General features: G+C 58.5%; 1 protein-coding gene across 1 annotated transcript in view; it reads left to right on the forward strand.

The window, feature by feature from the left end:
- Window positions 1-3,152: 3,152 nt before the first annotated feature.
- Window positions 3,153-15,962, forward strand: part of SNX19 (sorting nexin 19) — a 50,578-nt gene continuing 37,768 nt past the window's right edge. The window contains exons 1-7 of the mRNA XM_029075284.2: window positions 3,153-4,643; window positions 4,855-4,996; window positions 7,685-7,785; window positions 10,255-10,374; window positions 11,405-11,535; window positions 12,161-12,248; window positions 12,576-12,765. Coding sequence (XP_028931117.1) covers window positions 3,153-4,643; window positions 4,855-4,996; window positions 7,685-7,785; window positions 10,255-10,374; window positions 11,405-11,535; window positions 12,161-12,248; window positions 12,576-12,765 — 2,263 coding nt within the window. The remainder of the gene's footprint in view (window positions 4,644-4,854; window positions 4,997-7,684; window positions 7,786-10,254; window positions 10,375-11,404; window positions 11,536-12,160; window positions 12,249-12,575; window positions 12,766-15,962) is intronic.

The raw sequence follows: 15,962 nt of genomic DNA on the forward strand, positions 1-15,962 counted from the left end.
ACAGTCTTAATCCCCATTTTACAGATGAGGGAACTGAGGCACAGAGAAGTTAAGTGACTTGCCCACAGTCACACAGCTGACAAGTGGCAGAGCTGGGATTCGAACTCATGAGCCCTGACTCCAAAGCCCGTGCTCTTTCCACTGCGCCACGCTGTTTAATGTTATAGTGTCCTCTCCCAAGGGCTTAGTATAGTGTTTTGCGCACAATAAGCACTCAATAAATGATAATAATAATAATGATGGCATTTAAGCGCTTACTATGTGCCATGCACTGTTCTAAGCGCTGGGATAGATACAAGGTTATCAGGTTGTCCCACTTGGGGCTCACAGTCTTGATCCCCATTTTACAGATGAGGTAACTGAGGCACAGAGAAGTTCCCAAGCCCGGGCTCTTTCCGCTAAGCCACGCTGCTTCTCTAGGATTGAATAGGATTGAACGAATTAGTCTTATGCACCCAGTAAGTGCTCAATAAATATGATTGAATGAATGAATGAATGTGTCTACTGTTATAGTGCCCTCTCCCAAAGGCTTAGCACAGTGCTTAGCACTCAGTAAGCGCTCCATAAATAAGATCGAATGAATGAATGTGTCTGTTTATTGTTCTAGCGTCCTCCCCCAAGGCCTTAGTAGAGGACTTCACGTAGAGCAAGTGCTCAATAAAGAGGATAGAATGAATGAAGTGTCCGTTTACTGTACTAGTGTTCTCCCCCAGGGGCTTAGCACAGTGCTTTGCGTACAGTAAGCGCTCAACAAATAGGATCGGATGAGTGAATGTGTCTGTTTACTGTTACAGCGTCCTCCCCCAAGGGCTTAGTAGAGGGCTTTGCGCAGAGCAAGCGCTCCATAAATAGGATCGAATAAATGTGCCCATTTACCTTGTAGCGTCCTCCCCCAAGGGCTTAGCACAGTGCTTCGTGCCCAGTAAGCGCTCCATAAATAGGATCGAATGAATGAATGAATGTGTGTATTTACCGTTGTAGCGTCCCCTCCCCAGGACTTAGCGGAGGGCTTCGCGCCAGGCAAGCGCTCCATAAACAATAATAATAATAATGTTGGTATTTGTTAAGCGCTTACTATGTGCAGAGCACTGTTCTAAGCGCTGGGGTAAACACAGGGGAATCAGGTTGTCCCACGTGGGGCTCACAGTCTTAATCCCCATTTTACAGATGAGGGAACTGAGGCCCAGAGAAGTTAAGTGACTTGCCCAAGGTCACACAGCAGACAAGTGGCAGAGCTGGGATTCGAACTCATGAGCCCTGACTCCAAAGCCCATGCTCTTTCCACTGCGCCATAACGATGGTATTTGTTAAGCGCTTAGTATGTGCAGAGCACTGTTCTAAACGCTGGGGGAGTTCCAGGGTAATCAAGTTGTCCCACGTGAGGCTCCCAGTCTTCATCCCTATTTTACAGATGAGGTCACTGAGGCCCACAGAAGTTAAGTGACTTGCCCACAGTCACACAGCTGACAAGTGGCAGAGCTGGGATAGTGTTCTAGCCTCCTCCCCCAAGAGTTTAGCACAGGGCTTCGCGCCTGGCAAGCGCTTCCTAAATGGGATGAAAGGAGTGAACGCGGCTGTTTAATGTTGTGGCCTCCCCTGCTCAGGGCTTAGCAGAGGGCGTCGCGCCGCGCTCAGCCCAACGAGTAGGATGGCCGGACGGAGGGCGGGGAGAAGCGCAGTTGCCGCAGCGGAGCGGTAGGTGGCGCGGCAGCCCGGAGGGGTGACGTCACCCGGGGCCGGGGAGGGGAGCCGAGCAGCCGAGCGGCCGAGTATTCATTCATTCATTCATTCATTCATTCATTCATTCATTCATTCATTCATTCATTCGCTCGCTCACTCATTCATTCAATAGTATTTATGAGCGCTTACTATGTGCAGAGCACTGTACTAAGCGCTTGGAATGTACAAATCGGTAGCAGATAGAGACAGTCCCTGCCCTTTGACGGGCTTACAGTCTAATCGGGGGAGACAGGCAAAAACAATAGCAATAAATAGAATCAAGGGGATGAACGTCTTCTTAAAACAATGGCAAATAATTAGAATCAAGGTGATGTACATCTCATTAACAAATTAAATCGGGTACTAGAGTAGCAGGGGAGCAGAGCAGCCGAGCAGCCGAGCGGCCGAGTATTCATTCATTCATTCATTCATTCATTCATTCGTATTTATTGAGCGCTTACTATGTGCAGAGCACTGTACTAAGCGCTTGGAATGTACAAATCGGTAACAGATAGAGACAGTCCCTGCCCTTTGACGGGCTTACAGTCTAATCGGGGGGGAGACAGCAGCAACGTGGCTCAGTGGAAAGAGCACGGGCTTTGGAGTCAGAGGTCAAGGGTTCGAATCCCGACTCTGCCACTTGGCAGCTGTGTGACTGTGGGCGAGTCACTTCACTTCTTTGTGCCTCAGTTCCCTCATCTGTAAAATGGGGATTAAGACTGTGAGCCCCACGTGGGACAACCTGATTCCCCTGTGTCTACCCCAGCGCTTAGAACAGTGCTCTGCACATAGTAAGCGCTTAACAAATACCAACATTATTATTAACATTATTAATCGGGGGGAGACAGACAAGAACAATAGCAGTAAATAGAATCAAGGGGATGAACATCTTCTTAAAACAATAGCAAATAAATAGAATCAAGGTGATGTACATCTCATTAACAAATTAAATAGGGTAATAGAGTAGCAGGGGAGCAGAGCAGCCGAGCAGCGGGGAGCGGGGGAGCCGAGCGGCCGAGAGAGCGGAGCTCCCGAGGAGCCGACCGAGCGGAGCAGCCGGAGAGCCGAGAGAGCGGAGCAGCCGAGGAGCCGAGCGGCCGAGCAGGCGGGGAGCCGAGCGGCCGAGGAGCCGAGCGGCCGAGTGGCCGGGAGGGCGGAGCGGCCGAGGAGCCGAGCAAGCCGAGGAGCCGAGCGGCCGAGCAGCCGAGCGGCCGGGGAGCCGAGCGGCCGAGCGGCCGAGCAAGCCGAGGAGCCGAGCGGCCGGGGAGCCGAGCGGCCGGGGAGCCGAGCGGCCGAGCGGCCGAGCAAGCCGAGGAGCCGAGGAGCCGAGCGGCCGAGCGGCCGAGCAAGCCGAGGAGCCGAGCGGCCGAGCAAGCCGAGGAGCCCAGCGGCCGGGGAGCCCAGCTGCCGAGCGTCTGCGGGCGTCTGCGGGCATGGGGGGGCCGTCGGGCGGGCCGGGCGAGTGCGGGCGGCGTCGGGGGTCGGGGCGGGGGCGGCTGCTGGCGGCGGGGGCGGCTGCGTGCTGGGGCCTGGCGGCGCTGGCGCTGGCGGACGCGCGGCTGCTGGGCCTGCTGAGCGGGCTGCTGCTGGCCCTGGGCGGCTGGCTGGGCCGGAGGGCGGCGCGGGGCCCGGCCGGCCGCCGCGTCCGGCTGGAGCGCCTGCTGCCGGGCCCGCCGCCTCCGCGCCGCCCTCCGGGGCCGGGGCCGGGGCCGGGGCCGGGGCCGGGGCCCGCCGAGCGGGAGGTGGAGCGGGAGGTGCGGCGCGCCGTGGGCCGGGCGGCGCGGGCGCTGGCGGGCTCCTGGCCGGGCCGCCCCCCGGGCCGGGCGCGGCTGGAGGCGCAGGCGGCCGCCGCCCTCGGGGGTCTGGCCCGGGAGCTCCGCCGCCGGCTGGGCCGGGCCGACGGCCGGGAGCTGCTCCGCCGCGTCCTGCTGCTGTGCGGCCGCCACCTGCAAGGGTACCTGCGGGCCCGGGCGGCGGGCGGGAAGGCGCGGCTGCGGGAGGAGTACCGCCGGGCCGGACCCCCGCACCCCGCCCTCCGGGACCCCACAGCCGAGCTGCCCTACCTCCGGGCCGTGGCCGACCTGCTGCTGGCCGGCCTGGTGCCCCCGCCGCACCTGCGGACCAGGACCGGCCGCTTCGTCGTCGTCGAGCTCGTCGCCTGCAACGTGCTCCTGCCCCTCGCCGGCAGGATGGCCGACCCCGACTGGATCCACCTGCTGCTGGCCGGGGCCCCCGGGGACGGGACCCCCGTCGGGGACGGGACCCCCGACGGGGACGGGACCCCCCGGCCGCACGGCCCCCCGGACCCGGACGGCGGCCCGGCCCCGGCCGAGGGCGGCGGGCGCCGCTTCCCGCCGTCGGAGAGGTGCGAAGAGGACGGGGCGCGTGCGGCGGACGACGGCGGCGGAGAGCCGGACGGGACGGGGACGGCGGCCCCCCGCTTCCCGCCGGCGCCGCCCCGGGGTCCCCTCTTCCCCTGCGGGGCTTCGGAGCCGGACCCCCCGACGGCCGCCGGGGCTGGCGCAGACGGGGCGGCGGGGCCGGAGGACGGCGCCGGGCTCGGCCCCCGGCCCGGAATCCGCGTCGACGGGGCGCCGGAGGAGGAAGGGGACCCCGGCCTTCCCGGCGACCCGCTCCCCGGGGCCTCCGGCCCCCGCCCCCCGCGGCCCTCGTCCCTGGACGACGGGGAGCTGGCCGGCGGGGCCGCCCTCCCCGAGGGCGGCCGCCCCCGGCCGTCGCTCTCCTCCCGCTCCCCGACCGCGGCCTCCCCCGCGGGGCCTCCGAGCTCCGTCCCCTTCAGCTTCGAGCCCCTCGGCAGCCCCGAGGGCCCGGTGGTCATCCAGAACCTGCGGATCACGGGCACCATCACGACCCGGGAGCACAGCGGGACCGGCTTTCACCCGTACACGCTGTACACGGTGAAGGTGAGGGGGGCCGCCGGCCGCCCGGGCCGGGGAGGAGGGCCCGAGAGGGAGCGGGCGGGCGGGCGGGCTCGGACGGCCGCCGGGTTGGGCCCCGGCCTCCATCCCCTCCGCTTCTCTCTCCGGCTGTGGGGAGGCGAGAGGGGACGGGCAGCGTTGGCGGCAAACGGCGTCTCGGGGTGACCTCTCTCCCCGTCTCCCCGTCGGTCCCCAGTACGAGACGGCCGTGGACGGTGGGAGCGGCGGCGGTGCCCTGCAGCAGGTGGCCTACCACACGGTGAACCGGCGCTACCGCGAGTTCCTCAACCTGCAGACGCGGCTGGAGGAGAAACCCGACCTGCGGAAATTCATCAAAAGTCAGTGGCCGTCAGGTCCCCCACCCCCTCGCCCCGCTCCTTCTGTGGGCTGGGATTGCTCGGCTGGCTGCCCCCGGGGCTGGGGGGGACGGGGTGGGGCGCACCCCACCGCATCCCGCTGGGCCCAGTCAGTGCTTGGACGAGGAGAATAGCCGGGACGGGGATCCACTGACCGGCTCGGAGTGGGAGCCGGACCCTCTGGGCCACGGCTCGGTCCCGTCCTGGCACCGTTCCTCTCCTCAGAGGCTGGCGGGGCCGGCGCGGCGTCTTCCTGATGAGCACCGTGCTCCCTGAGCCCTCTTCCCCCGGCTTGGCACGTGACTCTTACCCCGAGCAAAGACCCGCTAAACTTTTACCAACTCCCCACTCAGCCCGGAGAGCAAAGAGGAGCGTGTCACCCACTTCGCCGTCCAGCTCTCGCACAACCATATATAGCCGGATCCCTGGGCGTCCCTTGGTTTATTCAGGGGATCCGAGCGTTCCGGAAAATCGGCCCTGTCCTTCCCGGGGCTCCCAGTCTCGGCACAGGCCCCATTTTACAGATGAGGGGACCGAGGCCCGGAGAAGTTTTTGCCTCGGATCACACATCAGGCCAGTGGTGGAGCTCTAACTAGAGCCAGGTCTAGCCCTAGGCCACGCTGCCCCTCCCTGCCCTTAGATCAGGCAGTCGATCTTATTTATTGAGGGCTTACTGTGTGCAGAGCACTGTATTAAGCACTTGGGAAAGTCAAGTATAACAATATAGCAGATACATTCCCTGCCTCAGTGAGCTTACGGTCCAGAGGAAGAGACAGACGTTAATCTAGATAAAGAAATTACAGATGTGTACATCTGGGGTGGGGGAGGTGGGGGAGTGGGGAACGGGGAATAGATGGAGCAAGTCAAGGTGATGCAGAAGGGAGAAGAGGAAATGGGGCCTTATTCAGGGAAGGCACCTTGGAGGAGATGTGCCTTCAATAAGACTTTGAAGGTGGGGAGGGTAATTGTTCGTCAGGTATGAAGAGGCAGGGTGTTCCAGGTCAGAGGCGGGATGTGGGCAAGAGGTTGATGGCGAGAGCAGAAATCGAGGTACAGTGAGAAGGTCGGCATTCGAGGAGCGACGTGTGCAGGCTGGGTTGTAGTTAGGACAGTAGTGAGGTGAGGTGGCGGGGCAAGGTGATGAATGCTTTAAAGCCGACGGTAAGGAGTATCTGTTTTAATTGGAGGTGGATGGGTAAACCACTGGAGGCTCTGGAGGAGTGGGGAAACACGGCCTCAGCATTTTTATAGAAGAACAACATTCTACCCCGAGGAGTGAAGTATGGACTGTCGTGGGAAGAGACGAGACGTGGAGGTCAGCAAGGAGGCTGATCAAGCAATCAAGGGAGGATAGGATGAGTGCATGGATCAACGTGGGAATAGTTTGGATGGAGAGGAAAGGCTGCGTTGTAGGGATTTTAGCGAAGCCTGAACCGTTAGGATTTAGTGATGGATCGTATATGTGAGTTGTATGAAAGAGAGGAGTCAAGGGTAACGTTAGCAAAAGTAACGGGCTTTTGGAGGGATGGTGGTGCCATCTATAGTGAAAAGAAAGTCAGGGAAAGGACAGGTTTTGTGTGGAAAGCTAAAGAGTTCTCTTTGGGACATGTTAGGTGTGAGGTGATGGTGGGACATCCATGTAGAGATGCCTTGAAGGCAGGAGGAAGTGCAAGACTGCAGAGGGGGAGAGAGATCGGGCTAGAGATGTAGATTAGGGAATCATCCACATGAAGGCGGTAGTTGAAGCCCTGGGAGCGAATGAGTTCTCCAAGGGAGAGGGTGCAGAAGGAGACTAGAAGGAGACCCTGAACTGAACCTCGAGGTTTGGGGATGGGAGGCAGACAAGGAACCCATGAAAGAGACTAAAGTGTGAGCAGCCAGAGAGCTAGATGGAAAACCGTGATGAGAGGATAGTGTCAGTGAAGCTGAGGTTGGATAATGTTTCCGGGAGAAGGGGGTGCTCCCCAGTGTCGAAGGCTGCTGAGAGATCGAGAAGGATTAGGATGGAGTGGAGGCTATTGGCTTTGGCAAGAAGGAGATCGTTGGTGTCCTTGGAGAGGACGGTGTCTGTGGAGTGAAGGGGAAGGAAGCCGGCTTGGAGGGAGTCAAGGAGAGAATTGGCAGAGAGGAACTTGAGACAGTGGGCATAGATGACTCACTCAAGGAGTTTGGAGAGGAAAGGTAGGAGGGAGATGGGGGAATAGCTGGAGGGAGCCATGGGGTAAAGGGAGGGTTTTTGTTTTAGGATAGGGGAGACGTGGGCCTGTTTGAAAGCAGTGGAGAAGAAACCACTGGAGAGCCAACGATTGAAGATGGTGGTTAGGAAAGGAAGAAGGGATGGGGCAAGCGTTATTATGTCTTACTGGCGTATCTTCCAGTGGGCCGGGGTTGGCTGAGAACCTCCAGTCAAGCCAGAATCACTACCGGTGGGCAGCTGGAGTCTACATTGGTCTTGGGGAGCTTGACGTTAACAGCCAAAATGCGGGTTGAAAAGACCGATCTGTGGATTTCAGTTGCTACCTCCCAAGCTCCACGGCCACCCCGAGGGCTCGGCCCCGTCTCCTTGGACGCCAGGGAAATCCCCGGAAGAGCAGCTAGGCCTGTCCCGGCTCACAGGCAGTTGGGAGCCCGTCAGCACGGTGCGTCAGTGTTGATTCATCTGTCGTTTAGATGTGAAGGGCCCCAAGAAGCTTTTTCCCGACCTCCCGTTCGGGAACATGGACAGTGACAAGGTGGAAGCCCGAAAGAGTCTCCTGGAGACATTCTTGAAGGTGAGGCCTCTTTTTCTCCAGCATCCCAAGCTGTCCTGCAGTCGGTGGGGGACTTGCAGGAATGTCTACTCTTCATTCAGTCATATTTATAGAGTGCTTACTGTGGGCAGTGCATTGAACTAAGCACGTGGGAGAGGACAGTAAAGCAATACACGGACACATTCCCTGCCCTCCCCACAATAAGTTTACAGTCTAGAGGAGGAGAGAGACGTTAATATCAATAAATAAATGACAGATATGTACATAAGTGCTGTGAGCCTGGGTGAGGGGGATGAATAAAGGGAGCAAGTCAGAACAAATCTGTTGTGTGCAGACTTTTAGACTGCCCCTAGACTGTGAGCCCGTTGCTCGGCAGGGATTTTCGCTATCTGTTGCCGAATTGTACATTCTAAGCATTTAGTACAGTGCTCTGCACACAGTAAACGCTCACTAAATACAATTGAATGAATGCAGAGACTCTAGCTGGGCGCTCGGGAAGGTACCGTAGGGGCCGGAATCCTGATCCCTGCACTCCGGGAGCTTATATTCCTAATGGGATTGTGAGAGCAGGGAGCCCTCCCCCTCCGCAGAGCCCTAGCCTTTGCCTTCCGGACCACCCGTCGTTTATCCCGGACCCGACCGGCTAGTGCAGACCCGCCCAGCCCCCACCAGTCCCCCTGCGGCGGCCATTCCGTTTCCCGGCCGCCTCCACCCTAAGAGCAGCTACGGTGGGAGGGAAAAGTGGGTGAGCGTCTGGTCCGATTCAGCCGTTGCCTTCTCTTCTGCCACTACCCTAGGCTTGTCTCAATGCCTCTGGGCCTTGGTGTTCCCTGCTTCTGCTCTGCTGCAGGAGAATCACCACCGGATCCGGCTCAACCCGTACAGATCGCTGATATCAGCCGCTGCTTTTCTTTATGAGGCATCCCGAGCACTGATTTGGTTTAGCTACTTACAGTCTATCAATCCATCGGTAGTATTTATTGAGCACCTACCGTTGACAGTACCCTGTAGGAAAACCCCAGGAGCATCCAAAAGAAGCAAAAGGCAAGGGGATGGGAATGTAAACCAGATGAAGAAATGAGTAGCGTACGAAGGTTACCGCAGACCACCGTTAGGTACATAGGTCAGTGCTGAGGATGGATGGGAATTCGTAAAAATGGTAGGCGTTGGTGGGTCAGCAGGGCTGGGGTGGTGAGAGTCCGGGGAGGCTTCCTGGAGGAGGCCTTTGAAGATGGGGAGAGCTGTGGCCTGATGGAGTGCTCAGTCAGGCTGAGTTCTGGCCTCGTTATGCTTGGACCAGCTGTTTTCAGGCTCACCGGGGAACAAGTTCTCTCCACAAGGGCTGCTGCCAGAGCAGGGTGGGTGGCTTACTCCCATCTGGCAGCACGGAGCAGGGTAGGATTGGAGCCAGCCCCACTTACTCAGGGTCTACCAGCTCGGGCTCCTGGGGGAACCAGAGGGAAGACCCCAGGTCACTTGCTTGCATGGTGGACAATAGGGCCCTGGACACCTTTTTGCAGAGTTCAGAGTTGAGGCTGCCTGGGCTCACCAGCACATTGGTTTCCCCAAGTATAGGCTCAGTGTGAGAGAGGCAGTTGAAAGAGAAGGAGGAGGAACCAGAAGCAAACCACCCATGAGCCCTGTTGGGCCAGGGGAGGTCACCAGGAGGGGGATGAAGGGAGTTCCAGAACCCCTCAAAAAGAGGATGGGGGTGGGGGGTCTTGGAGGACAGCCTTCATCACTTGGTGCCTCCAGCTGTCGTAATCCCGCTGCTGCCGGAGGCAGAGCCCTGTGCTAGATGGGCCGGCGATGCCCTCTGTCTTTGGCACGGGCCTGGTGGTGGCCTGTCTCCTCGAGTGAGGTGTTGCATTTTGACCCAGTTGGATCATAGCTGGGCCGCCAGAGGCTGACGTCCTTTCCGGGTTGACGCCGCCAATCCCCCGTCCCCGGCCAGTGCCCGTCGGAAGCCGTCCCTGTCACGCGTTCGCTTCCGGTATCCGCTCTCTCCACAACCGGGCGTTGAACGAGTTGCCGTGATAAATCACGGAGGAAGTAGGTGTTGGCCACCCAATAGGATAGCGGGATCGACACCAAAATGGGGACCCACTATTAGGCAGGAAGCCTAAGAGGGTGCCCAAGTGGTTACCACAAGTCAGAAGAAAGGCTGTGGGGAGCTGGGATGAGTGGCGGCCCTTAGTCGGGGAAAGAAGGTGAAGGAAAGAGTAATCTGGGAAGACTTTAAGGAGGAGGTGGGCTGTGGTGGAGCTTAGAAGGAGGGGAGGGATGCAGTCTGGTGAAGAGGAGGTGGAAGGGCATCTTGAGGGGAATGGCACAGAGGCAGAGCAGTGAGGGGAGAGGGGGCACTGAGTCCAGCCCCGGGGTGCTGGGAGGAGCTGTCTATGTGGCAGGGCTAAGGGGATTGTTCCAGAGCAGCATGGGGAGGGCAGGAGATCTAGAACCCACAGTGCCCCTCCGTTTCATGCCTCGTAGCAACTGTGTGCCATCCCCGAGATCGCTAACAGCGAGGAGGTGCAGGAGTTCCTGGCCCTGAACACCGATGCCCGAATCGCCTTTGTCAAGAAACCATTTGCTGTGTCCAGGATAGATAAGGTACTTCCAGCGTGGGGGTGGTGTGGGAAGGGGGGGGCGGCGCCGCGGAGCCCTTCCTGGGACCCCAGGGGCCCAAGACAAGGAGCCTAGTGCTTGGCGGGGCTACCGTGGGCCAGTGACCAGCCGCTGTGGGCCTGGGAGCCTTGGTCTGGGAAACGGGCTTCGGGGTAGGCAGCCCTCGCTTCACGCGTTAGGAGGCGGCATGGAGTTGAGCGGAGGACGTGGGGTAGTTCTTCCATCTCATCTCCCGAGGCAAGATGACGTGAATTCCGGCCCTCCATATTGGGCCTCCTCACAGTCTTTGGCAGCGCCATCCCTGCTCTCCGCACGTCGATCACGTGACTTTTTCTGGGTTGGCATTTCAGGGCAGTCGAGTGCCCCTAACAGCGAGGGGGCAAACTGACACGAGGTGACCAATGACCAGCTCTCCCGAAGGCAGACAACACAGCTTCGTTTGTGTATGTGTTTGTGTGTCTGGTTTTGCTCTAGTTTGATTACGTTTTGGTAATTCTTTTCGGCCTCCCTTCCTGTGTCTTCCAGGTTGATCTTATCTGTATAAATTCAACAGCTCATTGAAACATAAAGTCTTAAACGTAGCCTACTGGGTGAAAGCAGACCTGAGAGGCAGGATGCCTTAGCTATCCTGTCACATTTGGCCCTCACGTTCTTTCTGCGTGCAGAGCGCTGTGCTGAAACACCTCTTTGTGTGCAGACCGTTCTGCTGAACACCTGCATCCAGATTACCGGGTGAAGGCCTACTGCATGCAGAACCCTGTTCTGAGCGCAGAGCGCTGTACTGAACACTTACTCTTTGCAGAGGATTGTACTGAGCACCAGCTGGGGGCAGAGCGAGGTACCAGGCTCTTGAGAGCATGAAGCAGGAGTGGAAGACAAGGGGCCGGGTGTCGGGAGCCACCCCCGGAGCTGGGCGGGGGTGGGGGTCAGCGGTGGCAGTGGGTGGGCACGCGGGCGGGAAGAGGGGACGGTGAGTGGGAGCGGATGACCGTAGGCCGCTGTGCTCCTTGTGCAGATGGTGATGAATGCCATCGTGGACACCCTGAAGACGGCATTTCCGCGCTCGGAGCCTCAGAGCCCCACGGAGGAGCTGAGCGAGGCCGAGTCGGAGGCCAGGTCCCAGACGGAAGGCAAAAAGTCCAACAAGTGAGACGGTCGTGGGGCTTGAGCACTCTGCCCTGACCCTCGTTCTCCCCCTAGGACCCAGCCCTCTGTCCCGCCTCCCCTCCCCACCAAAACCTGTTGGCCTCGCCCGTGTGAAGGGGGTGGGAGGCTGGGATGAGGACCGAGTCAGAGGCCACTGACCACTGTCTTGGGGCCAGGCATGGTCAACAATGGGGACGGTGTGTGGTCTCCCTGCTGGGCGGGAAAGCTCCAGAATCTGCAACCTGAGGCAATCTTTTTCTCCCAGGAAGATGGCATCACTTGCCCTTCTCGGAAATTGGAGCCCAGCTGAGAGCTAGGCCCCCAACAAACTCATTTTGCGGGGGGATCTTGTCCCAAAATAATCTGGCATCAGCTCGTCGGGCACAGTGGGGCCATTGTGGTCCAGGCAGGGCGTGGGAGGATCAGAGCAGACACCAGCTGGGTCGCTTGCTCCCTTAGACTTCATCTTCCCGTGGCTCGTTCCTTTCGTGAATGCCCCCCTGTCTTGGTTGGTCGTTTGAGTCTGGGGCAGCTCCTTGGGTCCGGGGTCCAGGAGGAGGGGCTGGCTGCACATAGGCACTGTGGCTAGTACCGATGGCCCTGGGCTTTGTCGTCCCTGCCCCAGGTCCAGGCTGAGGTTCCCGTCCAGCAAGATCGCCCCCGCGGCAGAGGCGCAGGAGCAGATCCTCTATTGCTTGCGAGAGAGCAACACGGTAAGGTCGGGGGTTCGAGTTGGTCCAGGGACCGGACAGAGGCTGGGGGACTGAGACCTTAGAGGCTGGCCTCCTCTCCACGTGGGTGTTGGGAGGGAAGGAGAGGGGGCGTAGGTTAGAAGGACACACCGAGGCAAGGAGTGAGGCGGGCCAGGCAGAGCAGAGAGCACCTGGAGCAGGGGACGTGGCCTTCCAAGAGCTTCTTGTTCTGCCGGTGCGGGGCTGGAGGGAGCACTGACTTTCTGAGCTGAGCCAGCTGCCGGGGGCTGGAGAGGGGAGGACCTTGGGTACCGGCTCTGCTTCTCTGACCCGCCGCTGTGCCCCCAGGAGGCGGACACCTTGCCCCTGGCCGCGATGGAGTCTTTCATCGAAAAGCAGGAGAAGCTGCTCGCAGCCCTCCCCGGCCAGGCCCCAGGAGAGGCAGCTGAGTCAACCCCCAGCGGGAGACCGGACAGTGCCAGCGGAGATGCCAAGGATGCCACCCCACAGCCTCCGGACCGGACAGGCCATGAGCCAGGTCAGTGGCCCTGGACCCATAGGGAGGGGACACGTCAGAGTCACCGGCACCGGCGCTGCTGTTATGCAGTGACCAGAGTGGACGCGTCAAGATCACCAACGTCATCAGTGTTGTTGCCCCTGCCAAGTGCAGAGCATTGTTCCAAGCGCCGGGGAGAGTCTAGGAGAGGCCGCGCATGCATTCCCTGCCCTCAAGGAGTTCACCTCATAATGAGGGAGAGAGAAATCAATCGATCGATCATATTTATTGAGCACTTACTGTCTAGAGCGGGAGATCCCCAGCAGTCAGAGCAGGAAGAAGAACAAGGATGCCCCACGGGCAGAAGGGCAATCGTGCCCGGACGAGGTAGTCGACAAAATACCCCAAGGACCCGCTTACCCCAAGGTGGAGGGTGGATTTAAAATACGTAGGCACTCAGGGTAACTTCTGAGTTGACGCCATTAGGGTGCCGTGAGTTGATCATGGGGAAGGCTTTCTGGAGGAGGCGAAGTTACCGAAGGATTTGGAAGATAGGAAGAACTGCTGCCTGGTGAATTGGGGTTGCGGGGAATGGAGCTTCAGGATGGGGGACAAGCAGGAGCAGGGGAGTGGCGTGCAGTTAGAGGAGGGTTTAGGGAGGAACAAAGAAAGCAAACAAAGGAGTATCTGATGGAGAGCTGACATGAGTTGAGGACAGCAGGTGGGGAAGCCTCAGAGCCAGTGTGAGGAATTCATTCTTGGTTTCTCTTCTAGACTAAGCTCGTTGTGGGCAGGGACCGTGTCTACCAATTCTGTTATATTGTACTCTCCCATGTGCTTAGTACCGTGCCCTGCACATGATAAGCGCTCATTAAATACCATCGATTAAGATGGAAGGAAACAGCAGCCTTTGGAGAGACGTGCCCTGAGCCGTGCTTCAGGAAAATAGTCCAGGCGGCAGCTGGCAGTACAGATTGAGATGGAGGAGGCTGGGCTCTGGGAGAGAGCAGGGGGGAGGTGTGTCCTGGCTTTTCTGAGCCCCGGGGACCCCAGAAGTGAGCCCCACAGCTGGAGGGGCAGGAAGGAAGGTCAGTGGGACAAGCAGTCCAATCAGAGGGTGGACTCCTGAGGCAACTAGGAAGGTTTCTAACATGTCTGGGCCTGGAATCACCACCCTGGGGGGTCAGCCTTCTGCCGGCACCCACAAGGGCCACCACCCCGGAGCCAGAGTTTGGGCTCGTCTATTCTGGCCTGCTTCTCGGTGCTGTCAGGCAACCTGCTGGGTCTTCAGAGCGAACTGAAGTGCACAGCAGGTACTGAGCCCTTCCTTCTTCCCCTCCCGTGACTCCTCTCTCCCTCCCTTCCTCCCTCCCTCCTCCTCTCTGCAGAGCACTGCCCCGGGCCCTTGGGAATGTGCAGTAGAAGTCAGAGAGACGGCCCCTGCTCTCGAAGAGCTTACACTCCAAGGGATAAGGCCACTTCTACAGTAGTCACAAAGCTTCTCTCAGGACTCCCCGGGCAGAAGCCACAGGACGCTCGGTTCCCATAGCCCCACGCTCCACGAGAGGAGACGACGCCTGTGGGCTGATTGCCACATGTGTTTCTCTCTCTGGGCTTGCCATGGCAGTGAGGAAGGTGGAAATACTGTCGGATTCGGGAACTGTCCTGAAGGCCCTGGTCTCTGCCCCAGAGGGTTTTGACTTGGCCCGGCCGGGACCCCGAAGGACATTACAAAATGGGAGATGCGAAGGGTTGTTGGTTAGGTCTAGGCATTGGCTTCTTCCCTTTGACTTTCCCATTGCTTGTAACGCCTGACTTTCTCCGACAATGGCCCCCTTCTCTAGCCCTTTATAATCTTCACTTCCCGGGTGGCATCCGGTTTTGTCTACGATCGTCAGGCCGGGGAGGCAGGAGGGGCAGAGATGGGTAATACTGAGGAGACAGTAAACTCCTTGTGGACAGCGAATGTGTCTGTTCATTGTTATATCATTGTATACACATTAGTATAGTGTTTTGTGTACAGTAAGTACTCAGAAACAGTTGAATGAATCCTGGGCTTGACCTGGAAGAGCATGGCTTAGTGAAAAGTCAGAGGACTGGGGTTCTAATCCCAACCCTGCTGCTTGCCTGCTGTGTGACCTCGGGCAAGTCACTTAACTTCTCTGCACCTCATTTCCTTTGTCTGCCGAAAGGGGGTTCATACCTGTTCCCCCTCCTACATACCCTGAGCCCCTATGATAGATATCTTGTATCCACCCCAACGCTTAGTACAGCGCTTGACACACAGTAAGTGCTAAACAGATACCACGGGGCAGGCGGCAAGGCGGCCAGGAGGGCCAGGCCCTAGGTTCTGCCTCCTCCCAGGGGGCGGCACATAAGCAGTCTCCCGTCAGGGAAGACCAGGGAGTGGAGTACCCTGGATGGAGCGGGCCTCCGGAAACCTCGGCAACGGGAAACTGGACTCCAGTCCGGCCTCTGCCACTCACAGGTTCATTCCCTTCTCTGGGCCTCAGCTTCACCACCTGTAATTGGGGAAGCACTTCTCAAACGGTAATATTTACTGGGCTCTTACTGTGTGCAGTGTACTATACTAGGCGCCTGGGAGTTGAACACAACAGAGTTGAAAGACACGTTCCCTGCCCACAATGAGCTTACAGTCTAGAGGGCGAGATGGACTTTAATGTAATTAAACAATTTATAATAGAAAATTTATATGAAGGGGGAGAGAGTCGCAGGCCAGAGAGAGGACGTAGGCAAGGGGCGGCGGCGGGGCGGATGAGGTCGAGCTACAGTGGCCCTCCCTGACTCCCTCCTCGATCACATAATAATAATGATGATGGTATTTAAGTGCTTATTATGTGCTGAGCACTGTTCTAAGCGCTGGGGTAGGCACAGGGTAATCAGATTGTCCCATGTGGGGCTCACATATTTTAATCCCCATTTTTACAGATGAGATAACTGAGGCACAGAGAAGTTAAGTGACTTGTCCAAGGTCACACAGCAGTCAAGCGGCGGAGCTGGGATTAGACCCCACGACCTCTGACTCCCAAGCCCAGGCTCTTTCCATGCTGCTTCTCTATCCTTCCTGAAGGATAGAGATGACATTTTGGGTGGGTCGGCACCCCGGGGGTGAGTTCAGGGCTTCAGGGAGAAACCTTCACCCCTGTCTCTCAACCCTGGCTGGGAACCTGACTCTCTGGGCTCCAGCAAGTTGTGATGTTTACTGAGCACCTCCTCTT

The sequence above is a fragment of the Ornithorhynchus anatinus genome, chromosome 11, assembly GCF_004115215.2.
Source record: "Ornithorhynchus anatinus isolate Pmale09 chromosome 11, mOrnAna1.pri.v4, whole genome shotgun sequence".
Classification (NCBI taxonomy): Eukaryota; Metazoa; Chordata; class Mammalia; order Monotremata; family Ornithorhynchidae; genus Ornithorhynchus; species Ornithorhynchus anatinus.